The 24,929-nt window shown below is 51.6% G+C and overlaps 1 protein-coding gene across 9 annotated transcripts in view; it reads right to left on the bottom strand.

The window, feature by feature from the left end:
* Trpm2 (transient receptor potential cation channel subfamily M member 2) overlaps positions 1-24,929 on the bottom strand; it is a 57,154-nt gene that overhangs the window by 14,914 nt on the left and 17,311 nt on the right. For all 9 annotated transcript variants that reach the window (XM_052164235.1, XM_052164233.1, XM_052164227.1 and 6 more), the window contains exons 8-23: positions 23,123-23,184; positions 21,531-21,731; positions 19,747-19,849; positions 16,855-16,976; positions 16,271-16,624; positions 14,419-14,556; positions 13,567-13,696; positions 13,201-13,346; positions 12,298-12,410; positions 11,038-11,251; positions 8,992-9,110; positions 8,017-8,149; positions 7,422-7,593; positions 2,598-2,781; positions 849-1,030; positions 404-536 (exon numbers count right to left, since the gene is read on the bottom strand). In XM_052164235.1, the coding sequence (XP_052020195.1) occupies positions 404-536; positions 849-1,030; positions 2,598-2,781; positions 7,422-7,593; positions 8,017-8,149; positions 8,992-9,110; positions 11,038-11,251; positions 12,298-12,410; positions 13,201-13,346; positions 13,567-13,696; positions 14,419-14,556; positions 16,271-16,624; positions 16,855-16,976; positions 19,747-19,849; positions 21,531-21,731; positions 23,123-23,184 (2,506 nt within the window). The remainder of the gene's footprint in view (positions 1-403; positions 537-848; positions 1,031-2,597; positions 2,782-7,421; positions 7,594-8,016; positions 8,150-8,991; positions 9,111-11,037; positions 11,252-12,297; positions 12,411-13,200; positions 13,347-13,566; positions 13,697-14,418; positions 14,557-16,270; positions 16,625-16,854; positions 16,977-19,746; positions 19,850-21,530; positions 21,732-23,122; positions 23,185-24,929) is intronic.

Genomic DNA, 24,929 nt, shown 5'->3' with positions numbered 1-24,929 from the left:
GAAAGGGCTGAGGTCGACAGCCGGTTCATTGAGGTTCCTCAGTGTTACCGTCATTGTCACCATAATGACCAACCTCAACACCACCATCTCCAACATTATCACCATCACCACAGTCACCATGACCTCCAGCACTAATACTGTTGTCACCATGTCACATCAACACCATTACTAGTACCACCACTACCGTCATCAATACCATAATCATCACCATCACCACCACCTTCATCATCACCATCAAGTGCCCTGCTTGCTCGTCTGAGCACAAGGATATCCAGTTTTCTCTCCCACAAGTTGAGCATGGGCCCTCCCTTGTGGGACCACACTTCGGGTGGCTTTAGAACCGTGGGGCATGGCTCTAAGGGTGCCCTCCCCGAGGGGTGTGGGTGCCTCTGGGCCTCTGTACTTCTCACTGATGTCCTGGATTTTCTGCTCTGGCCGCTGTTTGTGCTGGTACTGCTGGTTCTGCAAGTAGTTCTCCTTCAAGTAGAGCTCCCAGGACAGAAGGGCTGTCTCCTCATTCTTCTCTAACTTGTTCTCTGTAGACAGGATAGGGTTAACAGGGTCCCCATAACTCACCTAGGGACCCGTGGGAAGGGTCTACCACCCCATCTCCAGGCCCAGGGAGCTAAAGCCCAACAGCATGAGAGTTTAGCGCGCCTACTGACGGTCCCGCTCTGGGAACCCTAAATCCCGCCCCCGTCTCTCCTCCCCAGCCAATCAGAATTAACGGAGGGCAGGTTCCCAGAAGCTACGTGCAGACGCTCTAGTGCAAACAGTTTGGGGGAGGAAACCAATTAGCATCTGGACCCAGGATGCTGGGACTGCAGTATGGGGACAAAGGGACTCACTGAGCTGCTTGTGCCTCTTGGCAGGGATCTTCAGGACAATCCTCTTGATCAGGAGCTGCAGGTGGCTGAGGAGGATGAGCGGGGGCGGGGCCGGGGGCCTGCCGTGGTATTCCTCTATCAGGTCGTGGCGCTGGAATTTCCAGATCTGGTCTGTGTGTTCCTGCACCTCCTGGAAGGTGTAGCTGGTGGGAGGCAGAGGGGGTTGTGTGTGTCAGAATGTTTGTGGGACACAGCAGCCCAGCCTGGAAGAGCGGAGGCCGGTGAGCAGAAAGCAAGCCAAACGCTGAGAGACCGCCAGCTTCTGGGACGCGGCCAGCTTTGGGACTCCGGTGAGGACCAGGAAATCAGGGGGATTTTAGATTTGTATTCAGGAATAAGTGAAGACGGCATCTGGGAGGGGCTAGACAGAGCTAATTTGTGTACCTAGTCGTGATTTAGACAAGCAGAAGATGGTGTCACAGGTACTTCAGGTACCCAAGTGTGACACAGAGACCCAGAAGTAGGGGAAGGGACTTGTACCACTTTGTCAGATGGCTTTTCCTAAGGGACAGAGTCCTCCGCACTCCCTACCCATACCCCTTACCCTGACCTCAGATAGAGCTAGCACAGGTGGTTCTTAGTGTTTAGAATACTCTAAAACAGAAGGAGCAACCCCCAAACTCAGCTGTTAAGAAAAGAGTGAACAGTGCACACCACAACTGTGACACTCCCAAAGGTCCCAGCCACCCAGAACCTGTCTGCTGAGACCGGAGGACCAAGGGCTCAAAGGGTTTATTGTGGGCAGCTCTTCAATGGCTGAGCTGGTCCCAGCAGAGTAGAAGATCTTAGGGCCCAGAGTCAGTGGACCAGTGTAGCTGCCTATATTCTAATGCTCATTGGGTCCCCCAAAAGTGTTTGCAGGAGAGCAGCTTGGCTGCACACTGCACATAAGCTTCTGGGAACCTGCGCCCAATTACTTCTGATTGGTAAATAAATTACCCAATAGACAATAGCTGCGGAGGAGAGACAGAGGCGGGACTTAGGGTTCCCAGGCTTGGGACTTCAAGAAGGGAGAGGGAAAGGAGAGACTTCATGCCTGAAGAGTATGCTGAAGAGAGAAAGAGAGCCACCAGGTAAAGTGAGTGCAACCCAAAGGGTTGTTCAACTGGGTCGAGAGCAGCCAAGATGAAACATAGAAATTAGTAAGTAGTAACTCAGATTTATCAGCAGGAGGGAGATCTAAGATCTCGGAGACTAGGCAGTTGCCCAGCTGTTGTGCTGCCTAAGGCATGTTAAAATATAAAGGCTGGCTCAGCGGTTAAGAGCACCGACCGCTCTTCCAGAGGTCATGAGTTCAAATCCCAGCCACCACACGGTGGTTCACAACCATTCATATTGAGAAACAAAGAACTTATGGGCTGGAGTGGTGAAGGGGCGGGGGCGGGGCGAGCGGGGGCGGGGCGAGCGGGGGCGGGGCGAGCGGGGGCCGGGAACAATGAGAAAGGAAAGGAGGAAAAAAATTTTTTAATTAAAAAAAAATATATATATAAAGGCTGTGTCTGTCTTTCATTCTGGAACAATCTGCTGAGGCAGGTACTAACTCCACACCGGGATTTATTTTAAATTTTTAATAGTGCAGATTTCTGGACCCCTAGTGACACAGACAGGATGACGTGCTGGCTCCACACACAATCCGTCAGGTTGTCGCGTGGCTGCCTGTGCATGCGCCAGCCCAGGAGAGCCCCGCCCTGCACAGGAGCCCGCACTCACTTGAACATGGCGATGAGCAAGTTAAGCAGCAGGATGTTGGTGAAGAGAAGGTAGAGGCAGAGCAGGGTGACCGTCAGCCACTCGGGGAAGGCGGGCGTCTGCCCTGTCCAGTCGCTTTCAGGACACTTGGGCTTGTAGGGGTCCGTGCCGTTGGGGCTGCACTGGTCCATGCTGAAATTCACACCTTTGGGCAACCAAGAAAACCATACAGGAACTGGGTGCCAGGGACCCTGGCCATCGGGTCACCGAGGGTCTCCACAGGCTTGGACTCATGAATCCCAGGAGTTAGGGGCTGGCTGTCTGACTAGGGTCCCAAGCCTGAGACGAGGACCATCTATACTGGGATATCTTCAAGCAGGAAGTGGGCTGTTTAGGGGAGCCTGGAGCCCGAGCTGTCTCCCAGGTTGGCACCCTGCACCCCAGGACCCACCCGTCTCTCTCCCAAGGCATATCTCATAGCTACTGTCACTAGCGTATAGATCTTGATCCTGAGAGATTTAGTTAGAAGGAAAGGATTTTAAATAATCGGGGGGGGGGGGTCTAGAGAGGCAGCTCAGCAGGTAAGAGTAGGTGACTGCCCTTCCAGGGGAACCAAGCGCAGTTCCCAGAATCTACACCAGAGGGCGCTCAACGGCTAAAACTCCAGCCTCCTGGGGCTCAGCCGCTGAGGGTAGGCACACACATACATGCCCTCACACGGACTACCCACAAACACATTAAAAATAAACTAAATCTAAAATAATAAATAAATAGAAACAAAAAATAAAAAGAAAAGAAAAATAGCAACACACACTATAAAAGAAGACAATACAGAATGAACTTGACAGCTCCAGATCTTTCCAGACCTGGCCACTGGAAGCTGAACGATGACTGAGACAAGTCGTGGTCTAAACGGTCAGAGGGACAGCCTGTTTCCAGCCCAGAGCTCCAACCTTCATGTGGACTTGAGGAATTCAGAGACCAAAGCAGTTTAGGAAAGGAAGAACGAGGCCAGAAGACTCCGCATGCTCAATAAGAGAACTTACTGCAAGCCACGGCAGCCATGGCCGGGAGGTGCGGTGTTGAGTTTTGGTCTGCTAAAGATGCCTACAGTCTATAGCTGGGCAGAAGAGGAGTGGGCGGGGCTTAAAGAAAGGTAGGCGGGGCTTCAGTTCCGGGGCTTGGAGGTCTGAGGCAGAGATCGCAAGGAGGGGGTTGGGGGTTAAGAGTACAAGAGGCCGGGGCTGGAGAGATGGCTCAGTGGTTAAGAGCTGACTGCTCGTCCAGTGGTCCTGAGTTCAAATCCCAGCAACCACGTGGTGGCTCACTACCATCTAATGAGATCTGATGCCCCCTTCTGGGGTGTCTGAAGAGAGCTACAGTGTACTTACATTTAATAATAAATAAAATAAAATAAAGAGTAGAAGATGCCGTGACAGCCGTGAGGGCGGGCCAGCGGAGTAGGATCGGCTCGGGTGGAACATGGCGAGTCGTATCTCAGGGATATTGACCAGGAAGTAGACAAAATAGCATAGAACGTTGATATCTGCGTCTTTTAAGGCTTATTATAACTATGAAGGTATTATGTATTTTATCTGGGAACTAAATTATCTAAGGTGGGGTAGAAACCCCCAAATAGTGTTTACCACAAGAGTATTGGGCAAGGCCTGTGCACATACCAACAGAAAAAGATGGGAGGGGCTAGGGGCTGGAGAGATGGCTCAGCGGTTAAGAGCACTGACTGCTCTTCCAGAGGTCCTGAGTTCAAATCCCAGCAACCACACAATGGCTCACAACCATCTGTAATGGGATTTGATGTCCTCTTCTGGTGTGTCTGAAGACAGCTACAGTGTACTCACATACATAAAATAAATGAAGTCTTTTAAAAAAAAAAAAAGATGGGAGGGGCTGGTGAGATGGCCCAGCCGTTAACTTTGGGAGGTCATGAGTTCAAATCCCAACAACTACACGGTGGCTCACAACCATCTGTAATGAGAAACGAATAAAAAAAAAAAAAAAAAAAAAAAAAAAAAAAAAACCTGGGGGCTGGATCGAGCGGGTCCAGAGCAAGAGGGAGATGGGAAGGGGGAAAAGAAAAAAAAAATGGTAGACCCGAGACGAACACTTTAATTCAAGGCCAGGTGTTTGTCACAGGGAGCCAGGACAACTCAGTGAGATGCTTTTCCACTGAGGCTGCTGGGACAACGGACAGCCACGTGGGAAAGAATGACCCTTGCCAAGCCCACTGATGTACAGCTACACAAAGTCAGTACTGGGGAAGCAGAGACAGGGGATTCACTGACAGTTTCCAGGCTATATATTAAGACCTGTCAAAATTTTAAAAGGGGGGGGGGTGGAGGGACTGAAGACACAGCACTGGATCCTCTTCCACAGGATACGAGTTCAAGTCCCAGCGTCCACATGGCAGCCACAACCATTTCTAAGTCCATTTCCAGGGAATCTGGTGCCTTCTGGCCTTCCTGGGCCCTAAGCACGCACGTACGTAATGCATAGATATACAGGCAAAAAGAACACCCATACATACAAAATTACAAAGGAAAACACAGGAGCAGCCCTCATCTCCCACACAAACGTGTGTAGAGAAAGCAGATCGGTGGCTGCAGAGGGGACGAGGACAGTGCCACCAATGGGGCGGGGCCAAACGCTAGCCTTTGTGAATGAGTTGGAGTCCAAAAGAAAGTTAGAAAGCTATAAACCCTCACAAGTCAAACACACTCATGAACCTTTCGAGGCTTGGGCTAGGTAGTGTCTTCACTGCGATACAGAGGCATGGGCAATTTTAAAAATCAAGCCGTGCCTCATTAAAATTCTATGCTTCGAAGAAAGTTGTCTTTTCATAAATAAAATAGAAAGACGAGCCCTGTCGTCACAGAAAATGCCGCAAACCAGCCCTACGATAAAAGTCTTAAAAGCTCAATAATAAAAATATAATGGAAGAAGGAAAATGAACACTAGATAGAAATGGGTATTTCTCCTAAGAAGTTGCATAAATGGTCCAGTAAGTAAACATGTGGAAATATGTCCACAGAAGAAGCCATTAGAGAAATGTCAATTAAATCCACAGGAAGACACTGCCGCGGGGTGGTGGTGGTGGTGGTGTTGGTGGCGCACGCCTTTAATCCCAGCACTTGGGAGGCAGAGGCAGGCGGACTTCTGAGTTAGAGGCCAACCTTGTCTACAGAGTGAGTTCCAGGACAGCCAGGGCTACACAGAGAAACCCTGTCTTGGGGGGGCGGGGGGAAAGACACCGTCAACACCCAGTTGACAGTCACACCTGTGAGCTTGAAGAAGCTAACGCACGCACCCTCTGTGGACACAGCTCGGCATATTTGCAGAGTTAGACACATGCACACGGGAGCACAGACATGCAAGCTCACAGCGGCAGCAGCTACAGTAGCCAAAACCCAGATGGAACGCAAGTGGTCCCAGCTTACTAAAAGGTGCTCCGTCCATGCTGAGACATACAATTTACTGATGAAGTGGGGGTGAAGTGCTGACACCTTCTAACCCCCCACCCCCCACCCCACCCCCCGAACCCTGCATGTGACACCGGGTGACAAAGCCAGATACAGCCAACCTCATGCCACGTTAGCTCTAGCGTGTGTGACATGTCTCAGAGCACAACTGACAGCAGCGGAGGAGAGCTTTGTAGGACTGAGGGAAGAGGGCAGTGGCTGTGGATGGGGTGGAGAGTGAAGCTAGCACGTGGGAAGTGCACCTGAACGATGTCGGTTAAAAACAACAACAACAACAGAACACATGTGGACTGGCGATAGTAAAATACTTCTCTCACAGCATGAGGACTTGTTAAACGCCAGAGGTTACGCCCCACACTTTCAATAGCAGTGACAAGGAGAGAGGTGGATCCCTGAGACTCTGCTCAGCCAGCGTAGCCTACGAAGCAAGGCTCAGAACACTGGGAGATCCTGTCTCAAAAAGAAATGAAGGCCTGGAAAGATGGCTCAATGGTTAGGAGTCCTTCCAGAGGACCTGGGTTCGATTCCCAACACCCACATGGATGCTCACAGCTGTAAGCACTCAAACACTCATATGCATAAAATAGAACTTAAGGAAAAAGTAAAAAACAAACAAACAAGGTAGGTGGCTCCTAAGAAATGATACCCGAGGTTGTCCTCTGGCCACCACACATGTATACACCCTTACACACATGCACTCACGTGTGTGTGCACATACCCACACACATGCTCACATATATACACTCATACATGTACGTGCACACACAGGCTCACATACAGGCAAAGGCACACACATATACATACACACAGACACAACACACACATGCACACAAATCTTTCTGTCAGAGAATGAGAAGTAATTTCCGACTCTAGGTGGGTGAGGGAAAGGGGGGTAGGGTGACTGTCAGCTGTGGCCCGTACATCTCCAGCATAGCTTAAGTTCCTGGTCACACGCTCCTCACAGACCGGAAAATGCAGGTACCCTTCACTCTCTGTGGAAGACTATCAGTACCCAAGGCAAGCTGACTCAAAGGAGCCACAGATGTTCCCGGTCCTTCAGAGCACCGACTGCTCTTCCAAAGGTCCTGAGTTCAAATCCCAGCAACCACATGGTGGCTCACAACCATCCGTAATGAGATCTGACGCCCTCTTCTGGAGTCTGAAGACAGCAACAGTGTACTTACATATAGTAAATAAATAAATCTTCAAAAAAAGAAAAAAGAAAAAGAAAGCCGCACAGCCTGGCTGTAAATGAGCCCCTTGACCTCTTAGAGAGTCCTGGGGTGTTTGCTCCCCATCTCCGTCTCTATTCCTCCTGCCCCTTGGATGCCCACGACCTGGCTCCTACCGTCAATGTAGGTTGGGATCTGCCCAAAGATGGTAAGGTAGGAGTGATAGACAACCCCTCGGAAGATCCAGTCCACTCGGCTCTCGTTGTGGATGAGGATGGCCTGCTTGGCCACTCCGAAGGACACCACCCACACCGCCAGCAGAAAGAGGAAGAAGAAGACGTCCTTCATCTGCGGAGAGTGAAACAGCAGGTGCGCCCTGGACGGCCTCTCCCCACCATCACCCGGATATGGACGTGGGATGCTGCAGAGCCTCCCAGGGCCTCCACGCAACCCCACAGAGCACACTGACATCTTCATCGGGGTACCCCAAGACATGGAGTCGGATCAGACAATAATGACCCAAGGAATAAAGGGCTTGCACTCTGAGCAGCAGTGGGGTCCGTGCTGGGACTGTGAAACGAGAAGCACGGAAGGCTGCCTGGAGGAGGTGGCATCCAGACAACAGCATGAGGATGAGGATGAGGCAGGGCTGAGACACAACACAGTAAGCTCAGCCCCTTCCTCCATTCTTCATCATGAGCACGGCCCTCAGCTTCCCTCCCAGCCGCCATGGGTTCTAGCCCCTCCCAGGCCAGCCCCTTGTGCCCTCACCATCCTCTTGACGATGATTATCTTGGGCCCCAGTGTCTTGCTAATCGTGAAGATGTGCATGAGACGGAGACAGAACATGATGAAATCCAGGGACAGGATGATGCGCCCGGGGTACAGCGTTGCTGGGATGAGCCTGGCGGTAGGCAGGCAGGGTACCCGCCTCAGGCTCTGCACGCCAGGAGGCAGAGGTATCCAAAACCTCTCCCTAGCTTGGGGTCATCCTTGGAGGTACAGGGCTCTGGAGGAGCCAGGACTAAATATGTCAAAGGCGAGGGTGGCATCAAGGGCAGAATATCTACAGAGAACTGAGTTGGCTTCGGATACAAGGACATCCCAGAAATAATTGCAGGAGCCTTGGCCATATCTATCTCAACTCAAGAAGGGAGAGGGCGAGCCGGGCGTGGTGGTGCACGTCTTTAATCCCAGCACTCGGGAGGCAGAGGCAGGTGGATTTCTGAGTTTGAGGCCAACCTGGTCTACAGAGTGAGTTCCAGGATAGTCAGAACTACACAACCCTAACCCTAACCCTAACCCTAACCCTAACCCTAACCCTAACCCTGTCTCGAAAAAACAAACAACAACAACAAACCCCCCCCCAAAAAAAAAAAAAAACAAAAAAAAAAGGGAGAGGGCCACCACCTCTCAGATACACAATTGTTAAACTGTCATGAGTCGAGTGTAACCCAGCAGCAAGGGGCAAAGGGGACACCCTGTGCCTGGAAAATTCAGACAAACAATATGACTGGTGGCCCCTGCATATGACAGCAACACAAGATGGATAAAGAGCAGTCACACACCCCAACACCATCTCTCTATCAGTGCCAAGGGCAGACATGGTCTGGGCCATTCACAGACAGGCAAGAGTTGGGGTTCAGAAATCACCTGTCAGGTGCCAAACCAGCTTCCCCGCCTTCTCTTAAACTGGCTGGGTCGGGGTGCCACGCAGGGAGAAGGCGGGGCTCACTGGCTACTCACCGGCAGGTCAGTCCTACTATGAAGAGCAGAATGGCCCCAACGTCCAGTTTGTTCCAGAAGTCACTGAAGTATAGGGACGCCATCTTCATCAGTCCACAGCCGTCGGGATCGTAGAATAGCTACTGAGGAGACCACAGTTAGGGGAGGCCGACATCTCCGTCAGCGCCACATATACAAAGCCCTTTGTGGAGAGAGCTTGACTAAGGTGAGGGCCAGCAGGACACAGGGCGGACCCCCAAACTCAACAAGTCCAACAAACAGCACAAATGGAGGTGAGTTCCTTCCAGACTTCACTTCTAGTCTCCCATGGACCAGGGATGCTATTAAGCCTGTGTGTACATGTGTGCACATGAACAATATCTATGTGTGTGCTGGAGAACCTCCCTCCTCCCTACCAGCACCTCCCACCAGATCTTTGCTCTATCTAGAGTGATGCCTACTTCCTGAGACAGCCCCCCCCCCCCCAAAAAAGGAGGAGCCTAGAAGAAACCCTAGGATCCTCACACGCTTTGCCTGGCGGTAATCCTCACCTTTTTCTGGTACCAGCCCCCCCGCCCCCCAACAAAGGCACATCCTTTCCCTGGGCCTGAGGGACAGATTCTAAGAGACACATGTGCCCTCTATCTTGGGGCAGCCATGTGAGTTCAGGGGACATAGAAGTTCTGACCTCTGTGGACGGTCTGGCTACAGAGGCTGAGGAGGCCCAAACTTCCAGACCCTCAACATTGCTCTAGTCCCATCCAACTCCAACCCCACGGTTCTTTCTTGGGGGGGGGGTCTCCCCTTTTTTTTCTTTGAGCTTCCTAGCAGGAAGGATGTCCACCTGATATAATCTGGTACCACAAGGACACAGTGGGACCCTAACTGAGTAAAGAGTCTGCTCAGGGCTGGTAAGAGCACTGACTGTTCTTCTGAAGGTCATGAGTTCAAATCCTAGCAACCACATGGTAGCTCACAGCCATCTGTAAGGAGATTTGATGCCCTCTTGTGGTGTGTGTACATCTACAATGTACTTACATATAATAAATAAATTAATCTTTTTTAAAAGAGTTAGTCTGCTCGGGGCTGGAGAGATGGCTCAAGGGTTAAGAGCACTGACTGCTCTTCTGAAGGTGCTGAGTTCAAATCCCAGCAACCACATGGTGGCTCACAACCATCCGTAATGAGATTTGATGCCCTCTTCTGGTGTGTCTGAAGACAGCAACAGTGTAGTTACATATAATAATAAATAAATCTTTAAAAAGAAAAAAAAGAGTCTGCTCAATGGTCATGAAGGCCTTTTCCCTAGGAGGTGACCTCAAGTCCCTGAAACATCCAGTCTCACAGTGCTGTCCTGTTTATCAGGGGTGTCAGCTAGGCCAGGCTGTCATATAGGCTAGTCAGGACTAGTTTGACTACAAAGGGATTGAAGACAGATCATCCGTGAGGACAGAGTCTCTGTGTGACTGGCCCCCAGTACAAACCCTGGACCCCGGAGTTTGCAGAAGATGTTTAAGTGACACTGGCCCTGAATGTCATTACACATCCTTGCAAGGAGCATGAAGCTCTGCTCCTGTCTCAGGAAGGGGACCTCCGGATACTCCGGGTCGGCAGTCCTTGGGTGGCCCAGGACCTCTGTGTTTGGCTCCTTTTACTCTAAGCACCTTTACGTGGAACGAACGAACCATACCACGTCCGTGGCTCCCCATCAGCCCAAGTCTTTTGCCAATGATCATACAGAGCCCCACACTTGGCACTGTGGGGAGACACGCCCACTCAAAGGTGGCCAAAGAATATGATTTGGCAGGGGATGGGGCGGGGCGGGGCGGGGCGGGGCGGAGCTTGGGCCACACAGGACCAGCTCAACCTCTGGCAGCACCAGAAACTGAAATCAATCAAGAGTGTTTTGCCTTGGAAAGGTCCAGAAGCCCAGCCTCAGACCAGGCAGCCAAGCCATGGAGGAGGGGTAGGTGTCTGCCTCCTGGGGGTGTGGCCAGCGCCGAGGGGGAGGAGCTTGGGAGAGGCGCGATTCTAACTGCAGATACTTGGTGAGGGAGCACTGAGCACCTGCCGCGTCTCTTCGCACACCAGGGAGAAGAGCCACAGGTAGATGAAGTACTCGCACCAGGATGGTGAGGGCTGGAAGTCCACCATGAGCACGTAGGCAAACAGGCAGAGAAAGGCGAAGTAGGAGAGGATATTCAGATGGAAGATGACCACCGGCGCATTGAAGAAGGCGCGGACGCGGCCTGGGCGGCACAGTGCCTGCAGCCTCTTTTCCCTGCAGGCGAAGACACATCAGGTGACTGTGACATCCCACAGACTTTGGTCCCCGGCATCCCCACTCACCCTGACTCGAGGGGCAAATGTCCTAAGAAAGGAACAGCTCTCCTGATACCCAAGGTCACTTAGCAGTTATAGACAGGCTTTGTGCAAGACAGCCTTGGCACAAAAGACCCCAAGCCTCAAATAGGCCCAAAAGGTTTCTTCCTACATCAAACCTTCGGACATCCTGCGAACATCACAGCTCCTATCCAGAGTCATACTTGGTTGTGAGCCTGACCAGGTTCCCTGGGCAGTGCTTTTAGCTTTAGAGGAACTATCAGGTGCCCCCTCAAATGAGGACTAGCTACCGTAGCTGTCAAAAGGGTCAGTCAGTCAAATAGGGTAACAAAGAGCTGTGCTCCGATGTGCAGCCTCTTGTCACAACTTCTATTGGAAACACAGGCTCAGCTCTGTTCATCTCAGGGAAGGGCAAGACACTACAAAGATTGCAGGATGATATCCATGACCCTGGGCAGGCTCAGAATGACTTCTGGTCCTCCTAGGTTTGCGCAGGGTGGGAATCCAGAAGGCAAGGCAGGCTGAGGTTGCTCCTCAGTGCCTCAGTTTCCCCTAGGACACATTTCCAACAGTCAGGCTGTGAGAAGGTGGTGGACCATGTGACCTACATCTCTGAGAGGCCTTCCCACTGGCCACCTGGGCTGGGACTTGGTAACTGGCCCTGAATTCCCGGGGAACACCAGCAGCGCTGTCTACCAAAACAAACATGACATCGTGACAAGAGCCTGTGTGTTCCAAGGTGACCACAAGTGAAGCGTGGCCAGGCCTGGTCTTCAATCTTCCACCCAGTCCGACTGCGGCACCAGGGCCACACCCGTCCACTCCAGGCTCCCTGTTGCCATGGAGACAGACTCATCAGCACCGCCATCATCCAGCATCTAGCAGAAAATTCGGTGCATGGAAATTTGGCCCAACATGGTCCTGAGCACTGGCGGACGGTACGCTCTCTACTTCCTGCACACTCTAGGGGTCCCTCCTCCTCACCTGAAGGAGATGAGGCCGGTGAAGAGCAGAGGGAAGGCCAGCATGCACAGGATGATCCTCCACAGGCTATTGTCCACACAGAGATGGCCCCACCACACCTTGGTTAGGAAAGCCTGTGGACGGGGGTGGTCTCAGGACAGCCGGCACCCAGAGGCCTGACCCCCACCCAAGACCCCAGCCACCCAAGGATGAAAGATGGGCCCAGCCTCATAATCACAGCACTCTGAACCCCTGACCACAGGTGATCAACATGACAGCTACCCCATTGTCAGCCAGCAGAGGAACGGGAGTTGGGGTGATTAGAGCCAGGCCATTGTGGGGGGGGGGGGGGAGTAGCAGGACTTATTACGCGGGGCTCTGGCTCCCCTCCTGCCTGCCATCTCTCCTCCAGCTGCAGGATTCTATGAGGCCGTACAATCCCAGGCCATCATAAGCAGACCCTTTTCAGTGCCCTGGGCCAGGTTTGAATCCTCCCTGGGTGTCCCCAGGTTCCGCACAGCCCAGGACACACAGAGCTCTGTGGTTATTGTAACAGCATGAGACTGTGATCATGGAGCAACCAATCAATCAAGGAACACGTTGCTTGGTTCTTTAACGTTCCACAAAGGCTACACTGTGCCCCTGTTCTTCCTGAGTCCTCCCCCCCCCCTTAGGTGGCACTGGCTCTTGGAAAGTGCACTGAGGGCCACCTGACATTTGAACTGCTGCCTCTGTGGCCACAAGCCACTCAGCTTTGCTGTGTGCCAGTTTGCCCACCCCTGGAACCAGGAGACAGTGCTGGTCCATCCGCCTATGGTGAAGTAGCAGGCACAATCCCAGCCATTAAAGAGTTGCATTGCTGGGAACAGCCATGCCATTAGAGGCAGGGCCCCTGGCTCTGGAGGCGGGCCCTCGGGGACTCACCTGGATGCCTCCATGGGACACGAATTTCATGTCCTTGGCCTCTAGGGCCAGCTGCAGGCATGTGGTCTTCCCCCAGGCCTCGGACACACGGACAAGCAGCTTCTGGGCTCTTTCCTCATCCTTCCGGTAGCACTCAGTGAAGACACCTGAGGAGAAGAGGAAGGAGCACTCAAGGCATGGGGACAATCAGAGAGTGGGTCCTTCAAGTGATACCCCGCAGCAAAGGCAGGACACTGGGTGAGACTAACACACAGGTACCATCCCAAAACATCTAGATAATGGACAAAGACTCTAAGCAACAACATCAGAGCTGACACGCTGAGATCAAGATGCTGGTGACAGGCTGGTGGCCCCCAGGAGGCTCACCTATAGCTCTGTGCTCAAACTCATCCGCCAGTGCCAGCATCTCCTCAGAGCTGTCTGTGTCTTCCTCCTCCTTGGACAGCTCCTTCAGGATCTTGCTACAGGCCAGCGCCGCAGCAGTACAGTCCTGGCTCTGGGACACAAGGACACTGTGAGGACACGGGGGACTAGCTAGGTTTACCCACCCTGCTCACAGAAAGCTATGCTAGTGGACAGAGCTGCTTAGGATCTGAAGTTTATGCGGGGCCCTGTTCATATAAACAACTCGAGTCAGGTCACATTAACACATAACCTCCTCTGATGGCGGCCTCTTGTACAGACTCCTGGGTACCGTGTGCTTGACTCCTGAATGGGTATAACGAACAGACAGGAACCTGGACAGGTCACAGAGAACAACACTGCCTATATCATAAGCCCTGGAAGTGACCACAGTAGATTGCTTATAGAGCCTTTATCTCTCCTTCCTTTTCTTTCTGTCTTTCATTTAAAAATTATTTTTCCAGGGCTGGAGAGATGGCTCAGTGGTTAAGAGCACCGACTGCTCTTCCAGAGGTCCTGAGTTCAATTCCCAGCAACCACATGGTGGCTCACAAACATCTGTAATGGGATCTGATGCCCTCTTCTGGTGTGTCTGAAGACAGCGACAGTGTACTCACACACATGAAATAAGTAAATAAATCTTTAAGAATTATTTTTCCACCAAAGTTTCTTGTTCCCCACTTCTGGGCACTCCAAGCCTCTCTGGGTTAGAGATCTTAACTGTACCGCACAGCCGTGAGCTGCAATTGGCTGTGGGAAGTGAGTCCCTGACTCCGACCACCAGTCTAGACATTGTAACTAAGTCAGGCCTGGTACCTGAGCCCAGATGATGCCCGCCAGTTCTCTGTGGTTCTGAATGACGGCCCAAATGAGAAGGTCACGGACTGGGTCAATGGTGAAGGTCACGTGGCCTGTTGATCGCTTATAGAGAGACCGGAGGCTCACTCCCTGTACCTGATAGGCAGAAGACAATTCATGTCCCAAAGACGTCCCCAGCATCAGATGCCAAGGTGGGCATTGTGTGCCATGTCTTGTGAAGTCACAGCACACATCACTCTTGGGAACATTATTAAATGATTCACTGGGGGCCGAGGATGTGGCTCAGTGGGTAAAGAGCTTGCCACCTAAGCCTGAGGACCTTAGTTCAGATCCCCACCGCCCACATGGAAAGAAAAGTGAGCAAGCACAGTGGTGCTTGAGCAGCAGAGACAGGAGGATTCCTAGAGTTGGCCTGTCAGGCTGAAACAGAAAACTACGGAATCAGTAAGGGACCCTATCTTCGAAATTAGGTAGTCACAATTGATGAAGTTACCCAGTGTCAACCTCTGGCCTCCGTGTACAGACACACACAGGTCCAAAAGCATATACAACACACACACACACATGCATACACACATGTACACATGGCATACCAATTTACCAGACTCAAGCTATAACCAGAAGAGAAGCAAGGGTGTCTTCCTTATGCTGACACCAGCTAAGATATGTGTTTAAATGCCACACCTCCCTTTGCAAGACACACCGTGCTTCCTGTCAGTCCAAGCACTCCAGGCTCAGGGTAGAGGGGAGGTGCTCTCCCTGAGAAACCTCTGTCTTCCCATCTTTAGAATGGGTTGTTACCAGCAAACTGAGTGGCTCTAAAAGTCCTATGTTGGAGCCTAAACCTGCAATGTGGAACGTCAAAGACAAGATTTATCCTGGCCGACAGATTTGGAACCACCTACAGGACACACCTCTGGGTGCGCCTTTGGGGTTTAAGTGAGGAGGGGACTCTCACCCTGAATGCACGGGGCGCCATTACATGGGCCACAGACTGAGCTGAAAAAGAAAAAGGCAGCTGATCCCTAGGGCCCATCTTTCTCTCTCTTTGCCTCCTGAGTGGAGATGCCACGTGACCAGCTGCCTCAGGACCCTGCTGGCGTGACTTCTCCACCAAGATGTGCTCTGGGACGGAGTCAAGATAAAGCTCTCCTCCCAGAAGATGCTTTTCTGGGGGTGAGGGGTGGGGGTGGTCAGGTGTTTGGTCTCAACGAAGAGGGGAAAAAACGGCTATAGACGTTTCTAGAGGTAATTAAGTCAAAATGAGGTTATTCAGGAGATAGGATATTTCCAACCTTTTTCCCATATAAAGACTCAGCACGAGCCTCCTCCTGCAGGACAGGGAGGGAGGTCTGTCTCGGCAGGAACCAGCATGTCACCGGCCTCAGACCTCAGCCTCCATTACTGTGTGACAACAAATTGCTGTTGTTTAAGCCCCGGCTCTGCAGGGTTTCACACAACCCACGCCTTCCAGGACAGAGAGCAGAGCCCACTGCTTTGGGCTCATTCGTGTGGTCAATTGGTTTTGCTTTTCTCTCTCCCTTTCTTTCTTTGAGACTACCTCATTATGTAGCCCAGGCTGGCCTCGAACTCTTCATCTTCCTAGCTCAGCCTTTTGAGAACTGAGATTATAGGCATCCCCCCACCACTACACACACACACACACACACACACACACACACACAGTTAGCAATTCACTTTCTAGTGGCCGCAAGAGCTCACAACCCTGCTGAGGACACAGAGGCCACCCACCAAGGAGCCAAACCTTGCACCTCATCACCAGCATGCCCCTGCACCGCTGATGCCAGCCAGCGTCCACATCACTAGTGCCCACGTGCCCAGCACTCACGTTCAGCTTGATGTGCGGCATGGGCAGGGAGAGCCGTGGCCGGTCGGTGTACCGGGGCCGGGGGTACAGCAGCTGCGTGGAGTCCCCCAGGAGTTCACGCAGCACCTGGGCCACGTGGTGCATGTGCAGCCGGGGTGTCACGGATGCGTAGGCAAAGCGCTCGTGTTCCTCAGCGAGCACCTTCTGCAGTTTGCTGTGGAAGAGGCAGGACGGCTCCAGGTTCTCGTACAGGCAGAGGAGAGTGTCCCAAGTGACAAACTCCTTCAGCCGCACCCCGTTCTCCAGAAAGAGCCTCACAAACTCGGGCTTGTTGGAGATGAGAGCAGCCGTCATCATGGGATGCAGATCTGCAGGCTGAGAGGGAGCACGGCTCGGTGAGAGGGAGCACGGCTCGGTGGCGTTCACACTGTCAGCCCCTCCTGGGACTCTGAACTCAGGCCCCCAGGAGAGGCTGCTGGGATATCTGTCCTGAAGGATGGAGCCCGCCCTCATTACAGTCCCAAGGCAGAACTGGAACCCTGCAGAAATGCACACATGCACGCGCATGCGCACACACACACACACGTTTGCACACGACACCCCACCTTCCACTGCCATTCATCGGTGAAGATCTCACTGCGAGCGATGTCCACACGGTTCCAGGCCACGGCCAGCTTCAGCTGATGGTCCCAGTTCTCGTGACCGAAGTGGTCTTGGCTTCGAGAGGCTGTGGGGGGACAGTGTGTGTCAGGTACCTCTACCTGAGGCTTGATTGGTGCCAGGCTCAGGAGTTGGCCAGGAATTCTAGTTCCCATAGTGATTCCAAGGTGAACTCAGAGCTCAGTGCTGACAACCCCACCCCCTCCAGAACACCCACCTTGGGAAGTACTTTTTAATCACTGTTAGGCTCAGAGAACCTCTTAGTTTGCCCCATCTCCCCACTTTGTCCTTCCAGACATGCCAAGACCCTCTGTGACAGGTGGACCACAGCATAAGTTATGATAAAAAAAGATGCGGGGCTCTAAAAAGCATTCATTTATATTAACATGCAAAGCAGAATTCCAAAAGCCAACACACATACATATAAACACACACACATACAAACTCATACACAGACACACACATAAACACACACAGACACATATACACAGAGACACAAAAACACATACACACACACACACACACACGTATATACATACACACACATACACACAGAGACACAAACATACACATACTGAAACACATGCACACACACACACTCAATACACGTACACATATGCATACACACACAGACACACAGACACACAAACACATACATGCACATATATACACACACACTCATACCTGTACACACATGCACACACACACAGACACAAACATACACACAGACACACAGAGAGAGACACAAACATACACACACACATACACACACACACACACACACACACCACCTTTGTCTCCATTCTGCAGCAGCCATACCACCCAAATTCTCAGGAAAACGTATCAGCCAAGCAGACCTAAGCTCATTTTCTGCTTTGTGTGTGTGTGCCTGTGTGCCTGTGTGCATGTGTGCATGTGCCAGTGCATGTGTGTGTGCTCACACATGTGTGTTGGAGATCAGAACTCAGGTCCACAAACCTGTACATTTCTATTTGGAGAAAAACGAAAACAGCTTTGGTCTTCGCACACACGCCCCTCACACCACACAATAGTGTGCTGAGACTAGGTGTGTAAAGTGACATCAGTGGATATCAGCACCCTTGAGGCAGGACACAGAGAACACGAACTACAAAGGGAAAGACAATAAACCATGAAAGCTAATCCTTCTATTCTTCAAAGTCACTTGAAGAAAATGCGGCTGCAACCTGCAAACCAAGGAATGATTTCCTTTCAAACATCTGACTAAGAATCCATATCAGTTGCCAAGGAGGAGAGAAAATGACAACAGAGGCTATGAAACATGCTCTACACCACAGGAAATACACCAGGAAAAAAAATACTGAAACCACACTGAGACTCTACATCACGTCCAGGCCGTCCCCAGCTCCCCAAAACCTCCTTCCTGGAAGGAAACTCATTAAGACTCAGGAAGTCCCTGAAACTCACCAAACTCACAAGGCCCATTACTTCCCAGGGTTATGTAAGCAGTAGAGGAGTGCTGAGACAAGAAGATATTTCCACCCATGCAGCTGCCTGCAAGTGGTACAGAGAATCCCAGAGATGCAGTTTCCTGCGTCATCACCCATCCTGGAGTGGCCTTTTGGTGATGATGCCCCTGCCTCTGAGTCATCCCTGGTCCTTTGAGTAAATTCTCACCCACACTCCTCTAAGTAACGTCAATGTTCATCAGTTCACTGTTTAGCAACAGTGTTACTTCAGTCTGTCATTGGTTCCCTATCTGAGATGAGCAGATAGTTCCTTGATGTCTCCCTAGGAAAGTGTCCCTGGCCCTACCACACCCATGCCTCCACCTCTTTCTCTGTGTTTATCTACTCTAAGTCCCTCTTATAAGTGGAGTTTTGCCGTAGTGATATTTCATAAGCTCTCTGGTAGGCTCCCCAAGTTAATCTTCAAAGTATTATACAGCCCAGCCTGGCCTTTAACTTGGCAGCGAATCTCTTGCTTCAGGTGCTGAGGTTCTGGGATTGCAAGCAGGAGCCCTGAGACCTGGCTTAGAATACTAACTTTTAGACTACTGGCTGTTACTGTCTTAATTTCTGATGTAATGAAGAAAACAAACACTGCAACGATAAGTATAACACTGACTGGAACGTTTTATAGCTGCCTGTGAATTTGACTGTTTGGGATTTTCACTTCTCCATATGGTTTTGAATTACTATCTAAGGGATAGTAACTTCCAGTTCTCCCTGCTGGCCCCCTGAGCATTTGTTGTGACTCTGGTCTAGTGGTTACAGATTCGTGTTCTTGTTTATTACTCTGGTCTAATGGTTACAAATTCCCTATGCTTATCTAAGATTATCTTAATTTCTCCCCTACCTTGCAGCCCTCTGCCTTCCACTGTCTAAAGTCTTTATGGAAATCTGCACATTATCTTTTTTTTAAGATTTATTTATTTATTTTAAGTACACTGTCACTCTCTTCAGACACACCAGAAGAGGGCATCAGGCATCGGATCCCATTACAGGTGGTTGTGAGCCACCATGTGACTGCTGGGAATTGAACTCAGGACCTCTAGAAGAGCAGTCAGTGCTCTTAACCACTGAGCCATCTCTCCAGTCCCTGCATAGTATCTTATTGAGACTCCCTAGAATGGGATAACAGTCACCTCACCTTGCTGTTCTCCAGATTTGTTGCCTCTGAAAAGCTTGACCATAATGGGATAAGTGTGGGTGAGTGAGTTCATCTCACTGGGCACTTACTGTCTTTCTTGGGTGACAGGGGTGTGCAGGGCATGGCAGGTTACTGCTACACCTTCCTGAACCCACCTGTTCTGATCTCTCCCCCTCCCCTTTCCCCCTGACACCCCCCAGCCTCACCTTTCAGTAAAGCCTGCAGGATGGCCACATCCACATCCTGCTGACCATCCTTGCCTTCCCGGAAGACCGTCAGCAGCTGCCGCCTCCGGACGATATCTTGAATCTGCAGCGAATGGATTTCATTGAGATTCGGGGCTGGAGGTACTCTGCCTCCTTGAAGGTCAAAAAGGATGGAGGGCCCCAATAAGGAACCGTACTCCCCCATCTGGGCAGGCGCAGGCGCAGGAAGAGCACCTGCCACCAAGCCTGGTGGCCTGATTTCCATCTCCTAGGACCCATACGGTAGAAGAAAGACCTGACTCACACAAAGTATCCTCTGACATCCATAATGGGTGCATTGTGGCACCAGCGTGTGAACATGAGCTCACGCATGCACGCACACACACACACACACACACACACACACACACACTCACTAAATATAACAAAAATACTTTTGGATAAAGAGAGAGATTAAATTCAGTTCTCCGAATTGCCTGAATAATTTATAATGTTGCTGAGAAAGGCTGCTGGCCTGCCCAACAGCTCTTAGCACACCCAACAAGGAAGCAAAGGTCTTTGGGACTGGGGAAGGGGATAGGGGAAAGAGATGAGGAGCTCACAGAAGTTAGGTTGTTCCCCTGCTGTCTCAGTTAGGGTTTTACTGTTGTGAACAGACACCATGACCAAGACAACTCTCATAAGGACATTTAATTGGGGCTGGCCTACAGGATCAGAGGTTCAGTCCATTATCATCAAGACAGGAACATGGCAGCATCCAGGCAGACATGGTGCAGGAGGAGCTGAGAGTTCTACATACACATCTGAAAGCTACTAGTGGAAGACTGACTTCGGGTAGCTAGAGTGAGGGTCTTAAAGCTCACGCCCACAGTGACACACCCACTCCAACAAGGCCACGCCCACTCCAACAAGTCACTGCTCACTCCAATAGTGCCACTCCCTGGGTCAAGCTTTATACAAACCATCACAGCATCCACATCAAATAAGGCCACTCTGAGTCCTTGGCAAATTTACAATGAGGTCTTGATTTTCCACTGTTCAACAGCCCAAGCTCTTCTGTGAGTCTGGTGTGGCTAGTTCCAGGTGTCCCTATGACCTATGGCTGGTGGGAACTAAACTCAGCTCGACTGGAGTCTAGCACTGCTCACACTCACCCCAAGAAGCTCATGTAGTAGGTAAAACTCTGAGGGTGAGTGAGCTCAGAGCTCTGAGACTCCGCCCGCCTTGCAGGGGATATTCCGAAGTGTGGACACTTGCCACACACTCGGCATTCGGCATTCATTTGGTACCTCTGCAGGTCTCGTGAGGGCACCACCTTCAAAACCACTTCTGGACTGGGGAGCCGGGTAGTTCTGAGGTGACTCCTTAGTGCTCTTATGAGGAGACAAGGCTGGACCCCTCGCTGCTGTGGCCCGTAAGCTCTTCTGCTGCCAGCCTCTCACCCAAGGCCCCTCCTGTGCTTCCTGCCCCTCCCCAAGTACCACATCCCTCTATTCCAACAGGCTCTGGGTCCCAGAACAGCACTCTCAAGCTGAGGTGCCCCAGAGGGGCCCTAGAATTCTACAAATAGAACTCAAAACCCAGTTCTCCTTTGGCTGTCTGTCACATGCTTCAAGCTCTCGGTACCCAACCAGGTTACCTTCCCTCTTTTGGGGCTCAGACCCCCCACACACACACACACCATCTACAAATCCAACCATGCACCCACTTTGACCCATTTCAGGTCTCCGGAGTCCTGGTGTGTCTGGGAGTCATCCTGGTGGCCGTGTGCACGTGAGCCCCACCTTTTTGGTCCATTCCACGATCTGGTTTTCGGTGAAAGTCTCAAACATCTCCTGAAAGAAGATGCTGAGCTTCTGCTGGATCAAGGAGATGGTGATCTCAGAGACTGGCAGGGCAGCCACCTGGGCGATGACGTCAGCCACTCGGCCGGAGCCCTCCACTATCACGCAGGGCGTGCCGTTGGTGATGGCATTGTAGATGGTCTGCAAAACCGGATCCAAGTGTGAGCTGGCCAGCGTCCTCACCCAGGTCGCGCAAATTTGGAACAGAGCGCCATTCAGTAGCAGCTGAGGTTGCGTCTCGCTTGCTACTAGAGTGAGTCTGTGAAGCTGGAGCCTTCTGGAAGCTCACACTCGCTGGTTTGGTGCACACCAGAGAGCATCTGCTAACACACAAGGAGCGTACCACCAATACGCCTGACTCAGGCTTGTCACTCAATAACCAATACCAATCAGTAAAAAGGATTTAAGGCATAGCCATTGACCAAACACACTCACAGGGATGCTGTGTAGACCCAGAATGGCCAAAAACCTAAGGGATACCAGGACCCTGAGGAAAACCCCAGATCTCAACTCCAGGAGCTGGACGGGGGGCTGGGGCCTGTATTCAACGTAATGACTGGGACACTGAGTGGAGGCCTTCTGGAGAGGCTCTGAGAAAGAGAGAGCCAGCAGACCCACCATGACCTGACCTAAAGCCAAGGCACTTCTCCCACAGGAGGGTCTATCCATCATGTGCCTCCTCTCCCACCCAGAAACATCCCTGTGGATTCCCTCTCCTCTATATCCTGAGGATACCATACCATGTGTGTTCCCAGTGATGGCACCAGATTCTAGCCAAAGCATCTACCAGTCCTCCCTCAAAAGCACCTACCAGTCCTCCCTCAAAGCATTTACCAGTCCTCTCTCAACACATCTACCAGTCCTCCCTCAAAGCATCTACCAGTCCTCCTTCAAAGCATCTACCAGTCCTCCCTCAAAGCATCTACCAGTCCTCCTTCAAAGCATCTACCAGTCCTCCTTCAAAGCATCTACCAGTCCTCCTTCAAAGCATCTACCAGTCCTCCTTCAAAGCATCTACCAGTCCTCCCTCAAAGCATCTATCAATCCTCGATCAAAGCATCTACCAGTCCTCTCTCAAAGCATCTATCAGTCCTCCTTCAAATCATCTACCAGTCCTCCCTCAAAGCACCTACCAGTCCTCCCTCAAAGCATCTACCAGTCCTCCTTCAAATCATCTACCAGTCCTCCCTCAAAGCATCTATCAGTCCTCCCTCAAAGCACCTACCAGTCCTCCCTCAAAGCATCTACCAGTCCTCTCTCAAAGCATCTATCAGTCCTCCTTCAAATCATCTGCCAGTCCTCCCTCAAAGCACCTACCAGTCCTCCCTCAAAGCATCTACCAGTCCTCCTTCAAATCATCTACCAGTCCTCCCTCAAAGCATCTATCAGTCCTCCCTCAAAGCACCTACCAGTCCTCCCTCAAAGCATCTACCAGTCCTCCCTCCAAAGCACCTACCAGTCCTCCCTCAAAGCATCTACCAGTCCTCCCCACAGCAGCACCCAAGCCCCAGCCTGCACAGCAGAGTACTCACATGCAGGGTGCCAGGGCCACCCTCCAACACCACGCACACAATGGGTATCTTGATGGCCACACCTACACAGACAAGGAGCCCAAGTGAAGGCAGGTAGGGGGGTGCACAGTTCCACCCCTACCCCATGCCAACTATTCTCCCTGGCCCTGACCACTTGCCCCACCCCTGCACCTATGCCCGCACCTTCCACAGTAGGGACTCCTGTACCTGATACGCATGCCAGCCTCCCACCTGTGTCCTACTCCATCCTGATTGAATTGTACGGAAGGGGCAAGAACAGAACTCCATCCCCTCACCCCGTGGACCGCTCTAGCCAGCCTGCCTTTCTCTGCTGCTCTTTTCATGGTGCCTCAGAATCCAGACTGGCTGAAGGAGCCCTCTAGGAAGGGGTGGTCCCACACCACATGGGCTGGGGGAAATGGGGGTACACATCATGAGTCTTCTCCCCTTCTTCTATTCAACCCCACCCAGAAGGCAGGAAAATGGAGGTGATGTGAGGGGTTTCCTCCCCCATCCAGGGCCAACAGCGGTCCTTGCCTTCACACACCTCCTGATCCAAACAGTACTCCCCAAACAGTGCTCCTCCAAGCAATCCTCCCCCAAGCAGTGCTCCCCCAAGCAGTGCTCCCCCAGTGTGGAGCCTAAACAGATTACAGATCCCCTGGGAACGTAGTGGACATGCCATCAGGCCTGGGGGAGGTGATTAGAGAGTGGGGTGCCCAACTCCAGCAGGGACCCTGATGCAGAAAGCACAAGGAAGCTTGGTATCTGCTGCCCAGCGTCATTTCAGCGTGCTGAGCTGGACCGCCCCCCATGCTCTGTGTATTTGTGTATCTTCTCCTTAATTCACACACTGGGCACTCCCAACCCTCTCCCCACAGGCAGCTGAGGTCAAGCTGCAAGGCCTGCCTACCACCTGTTCCCATGTCACACCCTGTCCTGGCTGGTTTCCTGGACAGAGGTGGGAGTTATCACAGAGAAAGGAGCCTCCCTTGAGGAAAGGCCTCCATGAGATCCAGCTGTAAGGCATTTTATCAATTAGTGATCAAGGGTGGGAGGGCCCATCGTGGGTGGTGCCATCCCTGGGCTGGTAATCCTGGGTTCTATAAGAAAGCAGGCTGATAGGGGCTGGAGAGATGACTCAGCAGTTAAGAGCACTGACTGCTCTTCCAGAGGTCCTGAGTTCAATTCCCAGCAACCACAGGTGTCTCACAGCCATCTGTAATGGGATCTGATGCCCTCTTCTGGTATGTCTGAAGACAACGAGGTGCACTCACATACATAAAATAAATAAATCAATCAAAAGAAAGAGAAAGAAAGAAAGAAAGAAAGAAAGAAAGAAAGAAAGAAAGAAAGAAAGAAAGAAAGAAAGAAAGAAAGAAAGAAAGGAAGAAAGAAAGAAGCAGGTTAAACAAGGCAGTAAGCAGCACCCCTCCATGGCCTCTGCATCAGCTCCTGCCTTCAGGTTCCTGCCCTGTGTGAGTTCCAGTCCTGACTTCCTTTGGTGATGAACAGCACTGTGGAAGTATAAGCTGAATAAACCCTTTCCTCCCCAACTTGCTTCTTGGTCATGATGTTTTGTGCAGGAATACAAACCCTGACAGCCTGAAACCACCTCTAGTTGGAAATGTACGTTTGTTCTATTAATGACAGCCAACAGCCAAGCCTACACTGACTCCCTTCCACTGATGACCGAAGCAGCAAGAAGAGACTTGTGCCCAGGAAGAAGCCTGCAGGAACCCAGGATCGCATTGTGATCTCGCCTTCATGAACTATGCAGGTCACGGCCAGCTGTGGCTTTGACACA

Source organism: Apodemus sylvaticus, chromosome 19 (assembly GCF_947179515.1).
Source record: "Apodemus sylvaticus chromosome 19, mApoSyl1.1, whole genome shotgun sequence".
Lineage (NCBI taxonomy): Eukaryota > Metazoa > Chordata > Mammalia > Rodentia > Muridae > Apodemus > Apodemus sylvaticus.
This window is presented reverse-complemented; position numbering and strand designations above follow the sequence as displayed.